This window comes from Physcomitrium patens, chromosome 2 (genome assembly GCF_059467195.1).
Source record: "Physcomitrium patens ecotype Gransden chromosome 2, ASM5946719v1, whole genome shotgun sequence".
NCBI lineage: Eukaryota > Viridiplantae > Streptophyta > Bryopsida > Funariales > Funariaceae > Physcomitrium > Physcomitrium patens.
In genome coordinates, this window is record NC_143411.1 from 11,506,968 (window position 1) to 11,526,591 (window position 19,624).

The 19,624-nt window shown below is 37.6% G+C and overlaps 3 protein-coding genes and 1 long non-coding RNA gene across 9 annotated transcripts; 2 read left to right on the forward strand and 2 right to left on the reverse strand.

Moving 5' to 3' along the window:
- Positions 1-3,104: 3,104 nt before the first annotated feature.
- LOC149989740 (uncharacterized) lies at positions 3,105-3,678 on the reverse strand. Its single transcript, XR_016500275.1, has 2 exons — positions 3,536-3,678; positions 3,105-3,443 (listed from the first exon to the last, which is right to left on the reverse strand). It is a non-coding gene; the product is annotated as an uncharacterized LOC149989740 (long non-coding RNA).
- LOC112276881 (uncharacterized) lies at positions 3,442-6,941 on the forward strand. The gene is made up of 3 exons (XM_024508672.3): positions 3,442-4,159; positions 4,493-4,552; positions 4,818-6,941. The coding sequence occupies exons 1-3, from the start codon at positions 3,521-3,523 to the stop codon at positions 5,001-5,003; spliced, it is 885 nt and encodes a 294-aa protein (XP_024364440.2). The 5' UTR covers positions 3,442-3,520; the 3' UTR covers positions 5,004-6,941.
- On the reverse strand, positions 5,825-8,581 carry LOC112276874 (E3 ubiquitin-protein ligase PRT1). Of its 6 annotated transcripts, none has more exons than XM_090246581.1 (3): positions 8,309-8,581; positions 7,895-7,930; positions 5,825-7,571 (listed from the first exon to the last, which is right to left on the reverse strand). In XM_090246581.1, the coding sequence occupies exon 3, from the start codon at positions 7,553-7,555 to the stop codon at positions 6,362-6,364; it is 1,194 nt and encodes a 397-aa protein (XP_090102707.1). In that variant the 5' UTR covers positions 7,556-7,571; positions 7,895-7,930; positions 8,309-8,581; the 3' UTR covers positions 5,825-6,361. The 6 variants fall into 6 exon arrangements, with proteins under 6 accessions (XP_090102707.1, XP_073395947.1, XP_090102700.1 ...); XM_073539846.2 differs by having other exon boundaries at positions 8,265-8,333; XM_090246574.1 differs by having other exon boundaries at positions 8,075-8,310.
- A 3,485-nt stretch (positions 8,582-12,066) lies between these two features.
- LOC112273299 (uncharacterized) lies at positions 12,067-14,198 on the forward strand. Its single transcript, XM_024501910.3, has 4 exons — positions 12,067-12,278; positions 12,535-12,911; positions 13,081-13,504; positions 13,620-14,198. The coding sequence occupies exons 1-4, from the start codon at positions 12,209-12,211 to the stop codon at positions 13,697-13,699; spliced, it is 951 nt and encodes a 316-aa protein (XP_024357678.1). The 5' UTR covers positions 12,067-12,208; the 3' UTR covers positions 13,700-14,198.
- Positions 14,199-19,624: the final 5,426 nt, after the last annotated feature.

The window sequence follows — 19,624 nt, forward strand, 5'->3', positions numbered from 1 at the left end:
AGTAGTTCTTTAAAGAAGAAAATAATAAAAAACAAAGAATAAAAGAAACAGCAAAAAATAAATGTTGCTTCTTGATGGAGTTCATGAAAGGAGCGTGATACTTCTTTTCTGCATTTCTTTTCATAAATAATCAGCTCAAAACATATTACAACCCAATCTGTGTGATATTATGCCTTTTTAACAGAGCATGATTTTTTCATTTTTGTAGAACATGGTTGTTTATAGTTCTTATCGGAATTCTTATATTAAAAGAATAAAAATAATAAAAGTAAAGGACTAAACAGAAATAAAGTGATGCGTAGTTTGTTAAGAACATGTCAACTCTGCCACATTGCTTACCACAGCTTGCAGTTCAACCACAAATCATTATTTAAACTAACTCAAAATCAACCATGTTCAAGTGTTCAAATTTCATTCATCTCTTCATCGAAAACATAATCAAATGTAATAATATGCTATTTAAAAAAAGAAAAAGGAAAAGAAGGGGTTTTCCTACATTCCTAAACTACTTTAAAATACCTAATCAAGAATGTAAAAACAAAGTTTAAGCAGAATAGTTAAATTATTTTCATAAAAACACTAATCAAAAATCATTTTATCAACACACACGAAATAGACAAAAAGAAAAGAAGAAATCCAATCCCCTCTCAACCGGTTCAAATTCCATACCCAACTGTTGAATATTCATAACTGGCAATCACTCACTGATTTCAGAGAAACATCACCACAAAAACCCCAAAAATTCATATTTCCCTCGGTATTTAAATATAAATAAAACGACACACACACACACAATTATATATATATATATATATATATATATACAGGAATAAACCAAACATATGTTAATATGGGCAGAAAGGATTATATGTTCCAAAGTACGTGACGCAAAACATTCTTTGCCTGCAACAATGACGACAACAACAACAACAGTAGTAGCAGCAGCAGCAGCAGCAAAACAGCATCACATGATCTCTCACACAATGGGCTCCATTCGTAAAGCGGCGGCGGCGGCGGCAGCAGCAGCACTTTCTCATCTCCAGCAGTCCAGCGCGTCCGTGGCGACGCTCACTAGCAATCTCCCCCAGTATATAACAAATGGAGGGACTCCGGATAGCCTTCCCTCCTCTCGCTCCACCACCACCACCCAGTCTCGCCACTCCGCCCACAGCACACAACAACAGAACACCTCTCTCCCCTATGCACAAGGCCATGATCATAACGCTGGAATTGATCCCCCCACCCCCACCCCTCCCCCTTCCATGGCCTTGACTTGACGTGCAACGCCGCGGACGTGATTCTGCCCCTCTCATTGCCATGGTTACCACTCAAACATCGGACGCTGGCGGAAATGTGTCGAGCATCTCTTCTGATTAGCCCTCGTCGGGATAAAAACAACCCATCTCTCACAGCGGTACTGTTACTGCTCATCATCCCCCCCCCCCCCCCCCCCCATGCAGCCATCACTCAGTTTCCAATCATGGGCACGCCAGCGCCCTAGCTTCTTAGGTTGGCCTACAAGGCTGCGTGACAAGGGTGCGTGGGAGTCGCTGCCGCGCTGCGCTTGGTGAATCGATAACACGGTCGTGTTGCTTCGTTACTTATTAGATGTGCCGGCGATGCTGGCCGATGAGCGTCGGCCCCGGGTTCATTCTCTCAACCTCTGATGAACGCTCTGTTGTCGTTGAGCGGTGCTGTGAGTAATCCGAATAAAAAACACTAAAGCCACCGGGTGAAAATAAACACGTTGAAGAAGAATCGTTCATTTCGAGAAGTGTTGATTTCAACATCTGAAAGCGTCGGGAAGAGCACCGAAATTTGGGTGTTGTACTAACAGCTTCGCGTCTTGTGAAGTGTTGTGTAATGAGCAGTATGAGATTTTGGGGGACTTGACTATGAGTTAGAGTAACACAATAAGCAGAGGTAACACTTTGCGAAGATTGAGCTGTATCGGGAAATGAAGAAGAAGAAGAAGAAGAAGAAGGCGATCCGCGTCGCATTATTCGTATTCGTGGGACGGGTTTCGAGCGAGAGACGTCGTTGTTCTCGGTTGGTTGACACAAAGCGCGGCCATGGGAGCCTCGAAGGAGTCCTAGAGCATAATTAGCTGAGATAGCAGCTGCGATTGCTTCATGAGAATGACGCAGACCCCAATGTGAGAGGAGGGGATTTGGGCTGATCATGATGTGAGTGCGACTGCAGGATCTCGATCGTCTTTGCGCCGGAGGCGTCACCCCATCAACTCCGGCGCCGCATCGGACGGCTTGTGACTTGTCTCCCCTTCAGAGAAAATCCACGGACGTTGGGATCCGAGGTGGCGGTGAGGGAGCTAGAGGAAAGCACATCAGCGTACCATTGCCAGCCACAGCTTCGTTGTTGAAGCGCCTCGGAAGCTTTTGAGTCCGTCCCGCTGATAGCACCACATACCCATTTCTCTGTGCAGGATCGTTGTAGAGGGAGAAGGGAAAGAGCCTGGGATACTGTTGTTGAAGATTAGCAACTGGATCTCAGACAGAAGGATTTTGGAGGCCGTTGGGTTCGGGAATTTGGCTGCGGTTGGTCGGCCGGACTTCGTTTCTTGGGATCCCTCACGGTGTTGCAGTGAGTTTGAATCGATTGTGCATTCTGCTGGGTTAAGATATAGCGTCGTTGTGTGCATCAGCGACAAGGCTGTGTTTCAATTGCGTGATTGAATGCAGTGTGGAGGACGATGCAATGAGCTTGAATTCGTTTGGAGTTGCTTCATGAAAGTTCACAAGTGATGTATTACTCTCTTTTGGTTTTCTTTTTGCGCATCTTCTGTTTATTCAGTTGTTCCATATGCTGATATTTGAGACTTGTGCGAAATAAATTGTGTGGAATTGAATGGGCAAAGATTTGCATAACAGATTGGGTTATTGGCCAGTGCTACCATGGACAAAGCATTGCCGTGCGGCTTTCGTAGCCACCTTCCTGTGCTTGTGTGAAGCGAGTGTTGGTACAGGTTTTGATGGTTGAGAGTTGGTATCCTTTAGTTTAATTTGTATATGTGCTGATTTGGAACTGCAATGTAGAGGTTGTCAGGTGACTAATTTTGACTTGTTGTTGCAGTTTATCTTGCCCGATTCTGTTTTAAAATGTTTGAGCCCCTAGAGTACCGATTTTGATTACGAACATCGGGTAGAAGTATGAATGGCTTCAAATTACAGGAGAGAAGAGGGCGTCGTATCCCAAATGATCCCTAGATCTTTGATAGCACCTGGCCGATACCAATCAGTACCAGTATCACGCTCGGTAATACTATCCAGCAATCTACATTCTCTGAAACAGTTTCACTTCCTAAGTAAGAGTGAACCTCAATGAACTGCCGAGGAACGTCCTCCCTTGAATGGTGATGATGGCGCTTACGTTCTTTTGGAGGACTCTCAGCTGATAATCAACTCGAATATACAAATCTGTCGAGTCTGCAAATATGGACACAAGACATTAGAGGTTTCTAGTCCTTTCCTCGGTTCCTTGCCAGAAGTCGAAGAAGAGAAGGATGTCGTTTCCTTACATGCAAGATGGGAGTGGAGTTTCACCCCCTGGGGAGAAACTCTACTCCGCATATTCACAGAGCATCCTACGCAAGGGAAGGGGCATGTCGGAGAAAAATTTCGAATTCATCTTCTCAGATACTTCCAGTATGGGCATGAAATTCTCAGTAGGTGTGCCATATTCCTCCACGACTACTGAGGAGGATTTCCAGGAGCTTGAGCAGGAATCTTCGGTGGACTCTTCCTCTACTCGTTGCATTCTTCAAAGAAAACCGCGCAAGGGGAGGAAAATGCTTCTGCACACACCTGGGAATGTTTGTGGCTACGATCCAGAGAAATTTGGCATTTGCAATCGTAGCGTCTCTTTCTTAAATCCAGTGCAAGCTCTCCGAAACCTACAGCATGAAAGAATGCACTCACCAGGCATCAACGTTCATTTCCGTTGTACTCATCGCTTACATGCGCCGAGCATAATTCGGTCGAAGCCAGCGATAAATCATGCTGGCTCAGAGTTGCCTTTGTGTTCTCCGTCTGCTCCTTCAGACGAAATTGAGCACCCGCAGATCAAAGAGGGTTTATACAAGACTGAGCTCTGTAGATCTTGGGAGGAAACTGGTCACTGCAGATATGCAGCGAAGTGCCAGGTACTGCTGCTGAGAAGTTAATCTGTTTTTCACGATTTATCAAAACTTCAGTGGAAATCCCTAATGCGTTTGAGTCAGTTCAATCTGAATCTGAGAGGATTTAGTGGTTAATGGATTAGTGGAGAGACAATTGAACTTTGTGAATTGTTCTTAAAGCAGATAACTTCTAAGATTATTGCCTTTCAATTCCTCCATGTGTCAGGAATTTCATCTGGGTTTCTTTCGTATCACATGAGAAAATTGAAAGGCAATAGCAAGGGTTTCGTGGTTCTTTTGAAATACTATCATGGAGACTTATCCTCGTGAACTTTATAACGTCTCTTTGGCACACAGTTTGCGCATGGTAACGACGATCTTCGTCCTGTTCCCCGCCACCCGAAGTACAAAACAGAGGTAATTTCTAACTGGATGTTTTCCACTCTCCGAACTTGATGACATGGTTCAAAGTTTTGACCGAAGATAGGACTTCGTGGGCAAGCCGCAGAGGACTATACGACTTAACAAAGGTAGTAAACTTCTTAGTATTTATAATAGCTACCGAAATTTTAAGGACTCCCTATGGACTTGGAAAACTGCAGGAAAAAAAGGACCAGAGCAAGGTTATTCGAGAGTCTGACAAATTCAATTTTCTTGGATCTTGTGGCGTGTGTTCTTGCAGTTGTGTAGATCGTACACAGAAACTGGACTTTGCAGCTACGGCAAGCGATGTCGTTTCATTCACACCTCGGGTACTAATACACAAGTCTTCCTCGAGTCGAGAAATTTGGAGAAGAAAGGTTCAAGGAGATTATCAATATTTCAACAGTTATCAGGAGCCGGTGAGATGCCTCCAAGACAAGCTTGAAACGCTCCAAAGCTACTGTAAACAATCACTTTTGAATCAAATTTTAAGGGTAGTTTTGTGTAAATCGCTCCAGCTCGCCTCAGTTGCATGTCTTCCACAAATCGCACCTTCCTCAGTCTACTACTGCTCCACTCGCTCTGCTTCTCGACTAACGTCGGTGCTTTCTGTGGATCCTAATATCTGAGTTTATCCTAATGAAAAAAATTCATAGGAGCTTTCTCGATTACCCAAGTATATAGACTTTTTAGAAGTCTCAGAAGTGCGTTTCAGAGTAAGTGGCTGGCACGACGAATGATCCGAGGCAGTTATTTTTCCAAAGACAGTTTAGTGAATATGAATGTAAAGATATCACCCCACTAGTTTATAGTACTGTCCCTACCAGACGAGAACTGGTAAAACCGCACACTCAATGACCACGAACTGAATCTGCCCAATGGTTAAGACTTTCGATGAATCATTGCGAGTCGCCCTCGTAATCTGCGCGAATCTTCAGAAGCCTTGGGTTGTCCGAGGATTAGATTGTCTGCATTCCAGTCATAGAGTCTAAATATACAATGTTGATGTGTTCGATATCCACCTGCATGAGTGAGTCATCTGGATGATTGATGCTGCATTTCCTTGGAAAAACCACTTGGTTCCAGCTACCAAATCATTGCAAAACCTCGGCCCAAATTGAAACTATTGTTGGTTTGGACCCACTTGAACAAATATGCGGAAGGAATACTACCTGCGACGTTACTCACAGCATCACTAATACTGGACTTCATGTTGCTGCAGCACGTTGCTTGAAGCAATCAACTCTTGCGGTTGAAGAATCAGGCTCTGAGAACTATGAACAGCGTCATGTTGACATGATGACAATAACTAAAAAACATGTTGAAATACTAACAAAATCATGGACTGTTTCCTATGCTTCAGAAGGATAGGCTAAATCCAGTGAAGACCGCATTCTGATTGGCGCACTCCAGAACAAAATATCCTCCAGTGCGATACCGTGCCAAAGTTAAATTTCTAAGTTGTATGTACATTCTAATCTCTCAAACTCTTCATCGTTCTGGGCGGCGTATTACTCGTCTCCACCTTCATTGGGTAAAATTATATCATTGTCACCATCACCATCATCTTGTACAGAGTCTACCTGAAGAATTCTATCTTCAGTAGAGTCAAAGGAACTCTCTACACCAGCACTGGCAACTCGCTCAGGACCGAAACCTTCCAAGTCATCACCACCAATACCTTCCGCAGTACCACTATTTACACTAATTGGATGTCTCATTTCGACCTGAATTCATTCATTGAATTCACTAATGATATTTACGAGGTCCATGATGCTCATGCCCTCTGTTCGCCACAGCATCCTAAATCGGCCTTCCAAGGCTAGGAAGCCGCACCTCTTTCATACGGTGCTCAAGAGTATGCCGCTGGTTGAATCTTCCAACAACGCAACCAGATTCATAACACTTGCCACAAAAATCAAAACCAACAGCGTCTGGACAGTCTTCGCACTTAAATCGTTTCCCAATGATCGGCCTCATTCCGCAGCCATCACAACCAACTGTGGTGTGTATTGGACCATGTAGTTTTTTCCTTGTGCTCGCTTTCATTGAGACTTCATGGTCTGCGAACATCGACAGCTGCGATATGTTCTTCGGCCGTTCCCGTCTCTCTGCGGTGACTTGAACAGAGCGACGAGCATACTCTAGTGGGAAAATCTTGTCTATGTAATATTGAAGCTCTAGACATACTTGCGGAAACATTTCAGGATGCTCTGCTTTACATGAAGGACAATTTATCGAATCGTCATCGCCAACCACTATACAATGCTCACAAAATAAATGCCCACAATTTAAGACTACTGGTCGATAGAGAAGGTTACAGCAATGCGAGCAGGTCAAGTCCGAGGCTGTAATTACAAGATGTGAGAGTGAGTCATTCGAATCCTCGTCTTGTGTGGGCATTTCTTGAACCTCAAAATCAATTTCTGCTTCATCAGCCACAGGAGCTTTCCCTTTAGAAGAAGAACTGGGTTCGCTGATCAGTATGGGCCATACCAAATCCGTCTGCTTGGTAATACAAAGTTTGGTGACGTTGCTGCTAGAGGAATTCGGAGAGCAGACACTTCCCAATTCGGTACTCTGATTAGAAGAAACCACGGTCTCAGCATCAGCAGACGATGCTACTTCTGACGTCTTCCTCGAGGGAGTTACGAGCCTGTTGATATCAAAAGGTGTATTTCTGCTGCGGAGTCCATAATCATCAAGTTGAGGAGAGAAAACACCTCTCTCATCTTCCTCCTTCTGAACCTCTCTAGCTCGGTTAAGATACTTGTCATGGGCAGATTTGAGTAGGATGAAGTGAAGCTGTTCGCAAATTCGAGGGAAGTGCATGTAAGGTCGCCGGCAAAGAGGACAGAAACTTTTGAAATCGCCCCTCATGGCCTTGTTAACGCACCAAAAACAAAAATAGTGACCACATGCGTGCACTATAGGCTTGTAAACAAGCTCCATACAGATGATGCACTGAAACTGCTCCAACTCTTCATACGTCTCCATTTTACACGATTGACTACTGTTACCCCAGCAAAGCAGTCACGCATCATTAAGCAGTCATTCTCAGGGATTTTTCAGCTTTAACTGCTGTCAAAAACATAGACATCAAACCCATTCTCTTCACACTCCTCTCTCTCGACAAAAAGTTAAGTTGAGTCAAATTAAATTGAAAGAAGAACCGAATTCAATTCAAAATCCAGAATTATGTTCAACTTTCCTCACATAGCTAAAAAAAAAACTTGATATCCCCTGGACTTGGGAGTTATAATTCAACACGAGTACACGTATTAAAGTTGCGCAAACTCTGTAGGTTAATTTCACCATGAACAAAGCATCATTCACCTGCAGCACCAGCACCAGCACCAGATACTCAGTAATCTGCAAGAGGCACAGCGATTATGAATTAGAACAGCTTCTTAGCAAGACAAAAAGTAAAAAAAACAAAAAAAACAAAAAAAACAAACAAACAAACAAACAAAACAAAAACAAAATCAAAAAACACACCGTCTGTCGCAGAAATACCTCTGTGCAAGGCACCACAACCACCACGACGAAGAAACTCGACAAAATTCACGACGAGCGCCACGACCTAATTAAAATCACAAACCGCCAACACGAAGCCAAGAACCGACAGCGGTCCGGACTACCGAATGTCGAGAGAGAATCAACAACACTCAGATGCTTAAGATAATATAGCAACCACAACACATACATAGGATGACGAGGCTCCCCTCAGTCGAACCGGAAATTGTGTACCTGCTGCGAGAGGCATCGGAATCAAATAGCAGGGCGAAGAAAACGCCTGAATGGAAAGTATCGCACCGCAGCCAGCGTCCTTCCTTCCGTCCTTCTGTCCGTCCGTCCGTCCTCCAAGGAAGGGAGCGTCCAGGCAGAGCAGCAACAGAAGAAGTAGGAGAGCGGCTGCGACAGCGTCAGCGGCGACATGGTCGCGGTGGTGCCGATGCCCCATGAGAAAAAGTGGCGACAAGCTTCGCAGCATCCTTCTTTACAGCATCACGCAAAGAATGACCTCGTCCTACGCAACAACGAAGCCAGCCCCCCCGCTCCGTGAATGAATATCATTCCTTAACTATTGTCTTTTAATAAATATCATTCGTGGATGAATTGTGGGCTGGTCCCCACTCGTCCAGCCCCCGCCCCTTTGGTTTTTATTCATTTCTTTTTCTTTCTGGTTTTAGTGTCTTTTCTATGTTTAGTGGATTCATGCTTTGGTGCAACTGATGTGGACTGAGTATTACTGGATTGCAGTGGGGGTGGAAAAGTGGACTGGAGAGGGAATGGGACACAACGAAAGATAAAGAGAAGACATTTACGACTCGTGTAAGTGTAATACTGGGTGTTTTATCTATAAAGATTATATAAAAAAGTTTGAAACTACATATCTATAAGTGACTTTATATATATATATATATATATATAATTGATCTGCGTGTCCCCATTTTGCTCTACTCCGACTATGCTGAGGGCATTGTATTCTCTCGCAGCTTTCTTAATTTTGCACTAAGTGATGTGTTGATTCTGCACAGAAGTGAGAGGTAGTGAATAAAACTCTTGGTAAGGATCGTAATTGAACGATTTGAAGAAAGAGCGAGTAATTTGAGTGTGAGAGGTTAGCTATGATGGTAAAAAATAGGCAACATGAAGACTATTTTATATCTTAAGGAAGTTAGGGAGGTATTGGGGGGTAAATTGTGAAAAAAGATTGGGAGGAGAGGTATAACAAGAAGAGAAGTTTTTGAAGATGATGATAGATGAAAACATTTAACAAATGTTTGTTTTCTTACTGATAATGGATTGATTTAAGGTTTAGGTGGATCGATTTGATATTCCCCTGTATAATATATATATATATATATATATATATATATTTCTTATGCTTGAATTATATGTGCATTGATATGATAAAATAACAAAAGAACTAAAAGTAGTATGCATATTTTTTAAAATTTTTTTTTAGCTCTGTTGTTATTATCATTTTTTTTTTTTTTTTTTTTTATCATTTCATGTATTAAAAAAATAATGCTTGACATGAAGTAGAATCATTTTGCATGCCTATTGCTAATGTGTATACATTTTGAATGATTGTTGGAGTTATTGCTAAGCTGTAAAAGTGTTGTAATATACTTATATAATATATTAATGTCAATTTCATATTTTTAAAAGTTACAATAAAAATATCATTATCAGATCATTCATTTTTTTTAAAAGTATCTAAAATCATGTTTTAGAAATTACATTTAATCTTCAGTATAGAGATAATTACATAACAGAAAAACTAATTTTAAAGTCTTATTGTTCTATGAATGATATAACAACAAAGATGCTTCTTTAGTGGATAAGTTATAATCATATAAATACTATGTAGTCTAATTATATACCTTTGAAGTCAAGTTAAGTAAAAGGTTGGATTAGGATAAAATATCAAATAAATAAGTCATCTAAACTTTGAACTTATTCTATCAAAAAAATTATGAAAAGAAAATTGGTTGCTTTGAAAGAAAAAGAAACTCATTCTTATATTAGTTTTTTTGTAAGTAATAAATAATATTTCATTATTTTTTCAATTTGGAAATATTTATAGAGGAATATTAAATCCACATGGGTAAATTCTAAATTGTTTCACCTTTGTTCTTACCATCTTGAACCATGTTTTGACTTCCTCTCTCCATTCATTTCATTCCAACATTTGACTCTCCTTGATGGAGCCACAAAAAAAGCAAAAATTCTCAATCAATTTGGTCACTCATTGTGCATGCATTAGGTACACACAATATAATTGTGAATGAGAAAAAACATTAAATAATAATAATAATAATAATAATCTTGAGAGATACAAAATTGAGAGATGAATGAGGGAAGGTGATCTTCTCTAAGAATATTTGACATAGAATATGATGGTAAGAGCAAAGATGGATTGATTTGAGATTCTCCATGAACAGCTTATATATTCCCTTGCTTTGAGAGTGGTTTATAGTGTCATCGATCTAAACAAACATATTTCACCTAAAAGTTTTTAATTTATTCTTGCATTAATATAATAACATTTTTTGTTTTTGTTATTTTTATTTTCTTTTAATTTTAATTTTCTTTTCATAATCTAATTGCATTCCTCAAGAGAAAGTCACCAAATAATTGAGCATAGAATCAACTTTAAAATAGATAATAATAAATTAATAATTACTAAAATGAATTTAGTTTTACTTGTATTTGTAATAATTAGAAGGCTAATGAGCTTGTTGTCCATGCGTCTAAAAAATTGATGCACAGCTGTCAATTATACCTTCTTATACAAATTTATTGACAAAAATTGTTGCCTTCACTTCTACTTCTTTTTGAAAAATCACAGAATATTGAAGAAGTTTCCAAATAATCTTTAGATTTTATAATTCAACTACATATATAAACAAAACTTTATATTTGTGAGATATTAATTCACATCAACAGGTGATAAAAGATAGTCAACCTTATTATGTAAACTTTTTTTTTTAACAACATTTATACAATAACAAAATTTCCAAACCTATTGTAGATTTTATGTATATATATATATGTACATATATGATTTATTAAATTAATTATTTTATGAATTGAAGTAAATTAATAAAATAGATTTTTTTTTACATACATTTGATACTTGTAGCACATCTCTTTGTAAACATTTTATATTATATAACAACTCATTTCGAATGATGCCTGTGTGTGCATGTGTGTGCATATATATATATATATATATATATATATATGTAATTTCATATTGATACTTTATTAAAATTTCAGGTGATATTTAAAATAAAATTTTGAATTTTCATAAGCTTAAATTTAAATATAGACAATCTTTTGTTGTAGAATTTGAATTATATTTCAATGATATTTTCACAAATAAAAGTTCTATATGTGCTTCTTTTTTTCTTTTCTTTTTTTCCTTTTTTTTTTTTTTTCTGAAAATATCCATATAAGTATATTCAAACTATAGAGTAGTGATAGATTTCTCCGATCTTGGTGCAAAGAACAAAAACATAAAATTGAATTGAATTAAATTAATAAAATTTTACATAATTTTTCCACAAACGTAATCATGGTGCAGTATATTACAAACATATCATATATATATATATATATATATATTCTTATAAATGTTATAAATTTGTGACTTTTTTTTTTGTTTGTTTTTTTTGCTTTTTTATAAATGAAGTGATTATCTTCAAAACTCTGAATGTGAGTATCACGACACCATCATCAAATTTGGTTTTCAAGCATATTTATTATAAAATGTATTTATGGATCCCATTCTGCAAAAATAAGGCAGAAGCGTAGGTCATTGCATTATTAGTGACTTAGAAAGTTCGTGAGGGGGCGGATAGTAAACCAAGTGGATATGACATCCACGTGGCCAGATCCAAGTCCAACGGCTATTTCTGCCACGTCAGATCCCGCCATAATGGCCAGGGCGCTTACATACGAGGGACTCAGTCTCTTGTGGCCTTCCGCCACTCGCGCTTGTGCCCGCAGCCTCGCTCTGCCCCTCTGGTGCTGCATCGCGTTGGTGAGGTCCACTATCGCTGCTTCACCTGTTTTGCGGTATTCGAATCTGGGCTTCGGTCTTACACGTGATTCCGAAGTGATTGTGGGGCGAAGATGGACTCCAAGAGGAGCACTACCCGTAGCCGCCGCGCATCTCTTCTTCCTGTGTCCCCTATCAAACAAGGTTTCATGATTTCTCGCTTCTTTCATGACTTTGATAGCAGGCAGACGATGGGATGGATTCGTTCGACCACCTGGTGGTTCTGATGCTTGCATCAGACCCGGTGTGGCTCAGATGTGGATATTGTTTTGCGTTGATGTGTTGAATTTGGCTTTTGAGTGAAAGGAAAGTGGCATTTCCTTCCAGTCATAATGTTTGGGTCTGTTTTGTGGAGTAGCCGGTTTGTGGTGCTGAATTGTAGTGCTGCATTGGTTTGCAGCTTTGATGGCCAGCGTCATGGCTGCAGCCAAGCCCAATGGGAAGAAAAGTACGCGCAAGCCGCTGGCAGATAAGACGAACTCTTCTCGCGTTGCTGGACCGACGCCTGCCAAGTCAGGAAAGAAGGCAGCAGTTGTTCAGGAGAAGAAGGGAGTGTGCACTCCGCGCCGCAAGGTGCAATCTCCTGAGCAGCCTGCAACGCCAGTGATGCGTGGTGAGGATGTGCTTCGTTCTGTGGTGCATCGCAACCTGGCGATGATCCAGACCCCAGCCAATGGCGATCCTGACACACCCCAGTTTCGTGTCTCGAGGCTATCATTATGTAGCGACGTTCCGGAGCCAGTGGCAACAGCCGAACTTTCCACATTGTCTGAGCAGGTGAGCGTGTACTTTCAACAAAATTTAGGGTTTTAATTTTTTTAAAATTCTCTTGCAAGGATTGTAACAATACGGGATTTCTACAGAAGACTGTGTGCATATACGAGTTGTTTCTCGTCGCGTGCGCGATACTGACTGCTATCATTCTGATGGAGCTTGCTTTTCTCAGAACGGGCTTTGCGATGGTAGGCAAGCCGACGCCTTAAGTGAGACCTCGCCGTATTGCGAAGTGACCTCTATCTCGGAGTCGCCATCACCAGGAGTTGATCAAAACTGTCCCATGATAAAGGACGTTGGTGAGGTTGCACCTGACTTGTTGGACCTCTCCCTCAACAACCCTAGGATACCCCCAACTACTGACTTCAAGTGGCGGCGAAGGGAATCCGCGAAGGTGCAAGAGGTAGAAGAGAGCTTCAACCACGGCGAGAGCGAAGATGACCTGTTTGAACAAGAATTGGAACAAGTGGAGTGCGATGAGATCTGCTACGGGATCAGTCGGATCAGAGTCGCAGAAGGACTCCCGGAGTTCCAAGGCCGACACACCCGCTTCAACTACAACACCGACGATGAGGTTGACATCGAAGTAGTAGATGGTAAAACCCACCGCAACCCCAGAAAAGCCATGTTACTAATCATATTCCATGTATGCTAATCTAGTATTCGTATGTCACTGAATGACTGAATTGTGGGACTCGGTTGTGATTACAGGGATGAGGCTGAGGGGTCTTCCAACACCGAAGGGCAAGCACCTGAGATTCTCGGCAGACGAGCAAGGCGCGTCGCCATGAGCGGGTAATGCTTCTCGCAGGCATTGTCAGACCGCGGGTCCAGCTCTGTAGATGTGCAGATCGGTGGAGCCAGCATTGCGGACTGAGCCCCGATGTGTCGGCCTCGGTTCCGTGGCGGCGGGGGACCGACAGTGTGATCAATCCCGTCTTTCGCCGCCACGCCCCACCACCGTCGATTCCCGCTCGTCATCCCACGGCTCCGATCGGATTGAGGTTTTTGTACCCTACCCACTTCGGGATGATCTACGAAGGTGAGATGAAGTGAACCAGAAATAGAACCGGAGAGTTTATTCTTTTAGCCAACAAAATTTGGCATTATATGTGTATATATATATATATATATATATACACACGCACAATTAATGTCACCGGGGGAAGTCTGTTTCATGTTGATTCTTTTCAACGTGTAAACAATTCGTTCATTAGCTGATTGTACTACTGGTTTCTGATTAAAATAAAAACCCAATTTTGTCGAAAAGTAAAGTTGAATACATGTGTCCTTTTTGCTGTTACGTGCGAAAACTTGGAAACTAGGTGATGTTAACGTCTTGGATTAGTTGAAGTACTTTATTTGTATCATCATGTTGATAAAGAATTTGAAACAAACAATTTGTCACTTACGCACTTATCAAAATATATATATATATATTTATGTGTTTGTGTGTATATTATGACATTGATTTTTTTGGTCAATTTTCTGAATTGAAGTTCTATTTTTGTGTGTAGCGGAAAACACGCACACAATATTCTATTTTTTTTGAATGGTCCACAGCAGTTTTACAGTGTGTAAAAAATAATTACGGTTCTGACAAGTATGTCTTTTGAATATTACAGATCGTAGAAAAATTTCTTAACATCGCAAGAATTTTACAGTTCGAGAACTAGACTTCCAAACACAATCTCCAGAAGGGAAGAGAAATAATTCTTCTTCAATTTAATCGTTGCATTAATTTTGTATTTTTTTCATAGAAAATTCTTTTAAACGTTTTTTATTTTTATTTTTCATTTTTGAGATGATGATGATGTATTAACAGCAATTCTTGTTGGTAGTATTTGACCTTCGTAAATTTTTCAAATTTGCAAGTGTAAACATTTTTTTAACTTGAATATATGTACTCAATAGTAACAAATTTTATCAGATGACAGTAAAAATTAGTGAAATATTATGAACTTGAATTGACTAATTCAATATGCATTTAACAATTAGAACAACAAAGCTATATACTCTTATCACTCTTAATTATCAAATTTGATTTTGTGTTGTCTATAAATGACCAAGAATTCAAAGAATCTGGAACTGAAATCCTTCCACTATTCAAAGGGTTTTAAAAAAATCTCTTTCTACAAGTAATTCCACATACACATATTAAAAATAGAACAAAATAATGTTGCATAGAATATCATTGAAAAAAAATATTACTGAGAAAAATAAACAACTTATTTAATACACAAGAGAGCTATCATGATACAAAATGTATGTATTTGTAAATATATAACAATATTGGATAAGCTTTCCTATTTACAAAAAAATAACCATCCAAAAATAAATAGAATTTGTACATAATAAATTCTCAAGTGATTTTTCTTCTTTTATGTCCATAAACTCTTAGTATCATTTTGGAAGTTGGAATAGAAGAAGAATAAAAAATTAAACAAATAAAAAGAGTTTATTTATTTGCTATGACTCTACAAACTTAAATATAGATGGTTCTTGAGTTAGGAGCTAAGTATTTGGTAGTAAGTTTGGATCTTGGTTCTCTATTACAATAATCACCTAGTACTAATGATGAGTAGGGATGAATGTTTCAACATCTTCTCTCATTTCAAAATTATCTACAAACATTTGACAAAAAAAACTACTATTATTCTAAGAGCCATAATTTTATATTTTCAAATATTTTGATAGCTTCTTGTAAATGACCATGGTTTATTTTAGGGATTTATTGTTGGAGGTTGTGGAGTTTGTTGTAGTAGTCCTCCCTTTTTTTTATATACAAGTGTCTTTCCTCAGAGTATTGGTTTTTCTTCTTACAATATCCTTGCTTGGTGTATCCTATCTGTTTTGTTTTCTACAATCCCAAGTTGTGATAAGGAGCCTTATGAAGAATAAGAAATTGCTTTGCCAAGTACAAGGAGATGATACATATTTTTTTGTTTGGATAGTCAATATAAGCAATATTTTGAGACTAATTTTCAAGAATCTTACAATGTTGTTGAATTCTAGGATTGTGGTTGTAACTTGGAGTTTTTTAAAGATGATATCCTTAAATTAGAAGATATTATAGAACTTAAGCAATCTTCATCGATAAGTATTTTTTAAGAGAATGTCTGATATGGACTTAAAAGTTGTGTTGGCTTAATGTGTTCATTGCAAGAAAGTTACATACCATATGATAATTTGGTTTGTTTCTTGATACCTACAATTTTTGAATTTCTCTTAAGATCTAATTAATCAATAGAGGCTTTTGCATTAGGGCATGTGAATGCAGATGCTTTAAAAAAAACTAATAGATATTGAATTTGAAATTTAGTATGTTATAAGTGAGTTCATTTTGGAAGAGACAATTTTACAAAAATTTTACCTACTTGTGTACGTTTATTAACTATAGATTAGTAGTAAGTTGGATCAACAATGTTTTCATTCATGTTAAGAATAAATTTTAGTCTCTTAACCATGTGAGTGGAAACAAATTGACAACCTTTAAGGCCAAAATGACAAATTATATATAAGGTATAAATTTTTTGAGTCAAAAATAGTCCTTATGCTACTTTGATTATTTCAGCCTTAAGGTAGAGTATCATATCATTCTCTCCTAATTCTAACATTTCAAATTTTGAATCTAATTGTAATTTGAACCAAGTGATGTAATTCATACAATTGCCTCTAAATAAAAGATTATCTATATAGAAAATTAGGAATAGGATTTTTTAATGATAGTAAATTACATAAAGATTGTAGTCTCTTTCTCCTTTTATAAAGTCTTGATTTTGAAGGAAAGAATTGATTTTTATTGTACTAGATCTTTGGTGTTTATTGTAGTCCATAAAAGACTTTATGAAGTCAATATACAAGGTGTTCTTATCCTTCAACTACAAATCCTTGAGGTTGTATAATGTAGATTTCTTCCTTGACATCACCATGAAGAAATGCAATCTTTACATCTATGTGGTAAAGATGCCATTTGTTCTGTGAAAAAAGAGCTAGGACCATGCAATAGGTATCCCATTTTACTATCAGAGTAAAAGTCTCTTCATAATCAAGTCCCACTTATTGTTTAAAACCTCACACTACTAAACATGATTTATAAGTGTCCAACTAATGATATTATCAATGATTTTTTTGAGATAGCTTGGTATCCTAAAAGAAGAGTAGTGAGTGACCATGTTTTTTTCTTATGAATGGATTTGATTTCATCAACCATTAAATTTTTCTGGCCTCTGTCCTAAGCTACTTCCTAATAAGACTTTGATTTAATAGATAAGTTTAAAAGGTTGGAAAAGTAGTCTTGTAGCTAGGCTAGGCACTTTGTGATATAACAAGGTTGTGTAGGAGGATCAAGTGATTTTTGTTGTCTAGATCCATGGAAATTTTCAGATTGAGGTGTATCAAGGCCATCTTTGGCATATGACAAAAGATCATTGATAACATCATTAGTTGGGCACTTATTGACAATATTGAGCTCGAGAAGATAAAGAACAAAGTTAGTTGAAGGTAGTTTGGTATCACTTAGAGGTAAAATAGTGGGTGATTTCATATTTAATAAAGTATTGGTGTTATATGTCATTAAATTTTTTGATGTTGGTTGCTCCTTTGGATTTGATTGGTGATTAGTAAGCTATATATTATACGTTGATATCACTTGTATACATGGTGGATTTAGAGATAGTAGAGTATCAAAGATATTTTTAATATTGGCATTACCATATTCTCTAGTATTAAGTGACAATTAAGAATAACTAGTTTCAAAATCATTGGTGGTGAATTCTGGGTTGTTTTGTTTAATTTTAAGAAATCAAGTTTTGTCAAAAAATACATCATGAGTAATTTGAATTTTTTTGATAGTTAATGAGTAAACCATATATTCTTTTGAGGCATCGTTTAAACCAAGATAGATGCCCAAACTAAATTGGGCTTCTAACTTGTGATTTTGTATGTAATTGCAGCATATAAAGCAAAAGCAATCAAATATTTTGATTTTGTAGAAGTTGGGGCTTCTACTTACAAACAATTCATAGGAAGAGCAACCTCTATTTGACTTAGTAGGATTAGAATTCATAAGTTATATTGCTATGTGCATTGCTTTGGTCCAAAAAAAAGATAATACTTATCTATCAAGGAGCATTGTATAGACTCTATTGAATACCATGTAATTCTTCTATTCAAATACTCTATTCTATAAGGATGTCCAAGCCATACTTAATTATTGAATAATGCCATTTTGCTAAAAGTAATTTGTGAAGTAGACCAATGTAAACTCACCTTTCTTGTTAGATCTCATATATAATATTTGGTGTGGGTTTTGTTTTTCTATCATATTATGAAATTATCAAAATATATCCAAAGTTTAATCCTTCATTGCCATAAAATAAATCCAAGAAAATTAGCTATAATTGTCAATGTAAAGAATAAAATATTTAGAATGACTAGGAGATTCTATGAGAAGGAATCTACAAATATTTGTGTCAATGAAAGCCATTATAGATGTTGTTCTTATAAAGGATTTCTTCAAAATCTTTTGACAAGTCTGTTTTGCTTTGTAACAAATGAGATAGATTTGGCTTATTACTAAAGAAGAGGAGATGCCAATTGCTAACTATTGTGTGGTGAGTGTCTTTAAACTTTTGAAATTCAGTTACTTCATTTGTTCATACTATAAGTTGAATTAATTTTTTGAAGTTATATTGTTTAGCTCAAAGTCTATATCAACCTTCGAGATTGATCTACCATACACTATGTATATTATAGATAGTAGTGAATAGTTGACATTGAAATTTTGTATAAAATATTCTAATTTGTGCTGGTCATTTGATTGATTTTGAAAACCTTTTGCAACTATGTAATGTGGTTTTTGAAAAGATATAACATTACATGTTGTCAGAGTAAATAGATACAAGTTTCTCAAATCAATTATTTGTTCTACTTATAAAATGTTTTTGTATAAGCCAAAAATAGAATAAATATCCTTTAGATTTTTTATTTTACCATTTGGCAAAGAGAAGTCAGTTGATCCATAGATTGTTATTATATGAAAGTATCCTCTTGTGGATGTAATGGTGGTTCCTTCTGAGTGGTCAACTTTGTAAATAGCTATATAATCTCCTAAGAAATGCCTAAATGCTCTAGAATCTAGGATCCAATTGATATTTGGTTGGTTGATAGTGAGTACTTCTAGTGCTTTTATAATCTCATCATTACTAAATTTAAGTAATTATGTAGAAATTATTTCACCAATAGAATCTTTCATGAGGTTGATTCGAAGATTTGGTATTGAACTTACACCATTTTGATAATTGTGCTGAGAACTACAGTTTCCTTCCAAACGATTTGTATAGTAGTAAGAAGCATTCAAAGATTGATACGGCAACAATGTTGGTGCATTATAGATTTGAAATGTATATCCGATTTTCCCACAACCATTGCAAGTAATGAAGTAAAGAGGTTGGCCTTCCTAAAAATATCAATGTGGTTGTCTATTTCATTGCAATCTAGGTTGGTGAATCATGTGGTTTCAATTTATTTTTTTATTATAAAGGTTACAAATCTTTATCATCAATACTTCCTTAGGTGCTTCTTAAGATCATTACAAGATGGCATTGGTTTCTTCCATATATAGTCTATTCTATAGTTTCTGCAAACTCAAAATTTTCTTTTCAAACTATATGTGTAAAATTAGCTTCTTGAACCTATGAATCAATTCATTCAGT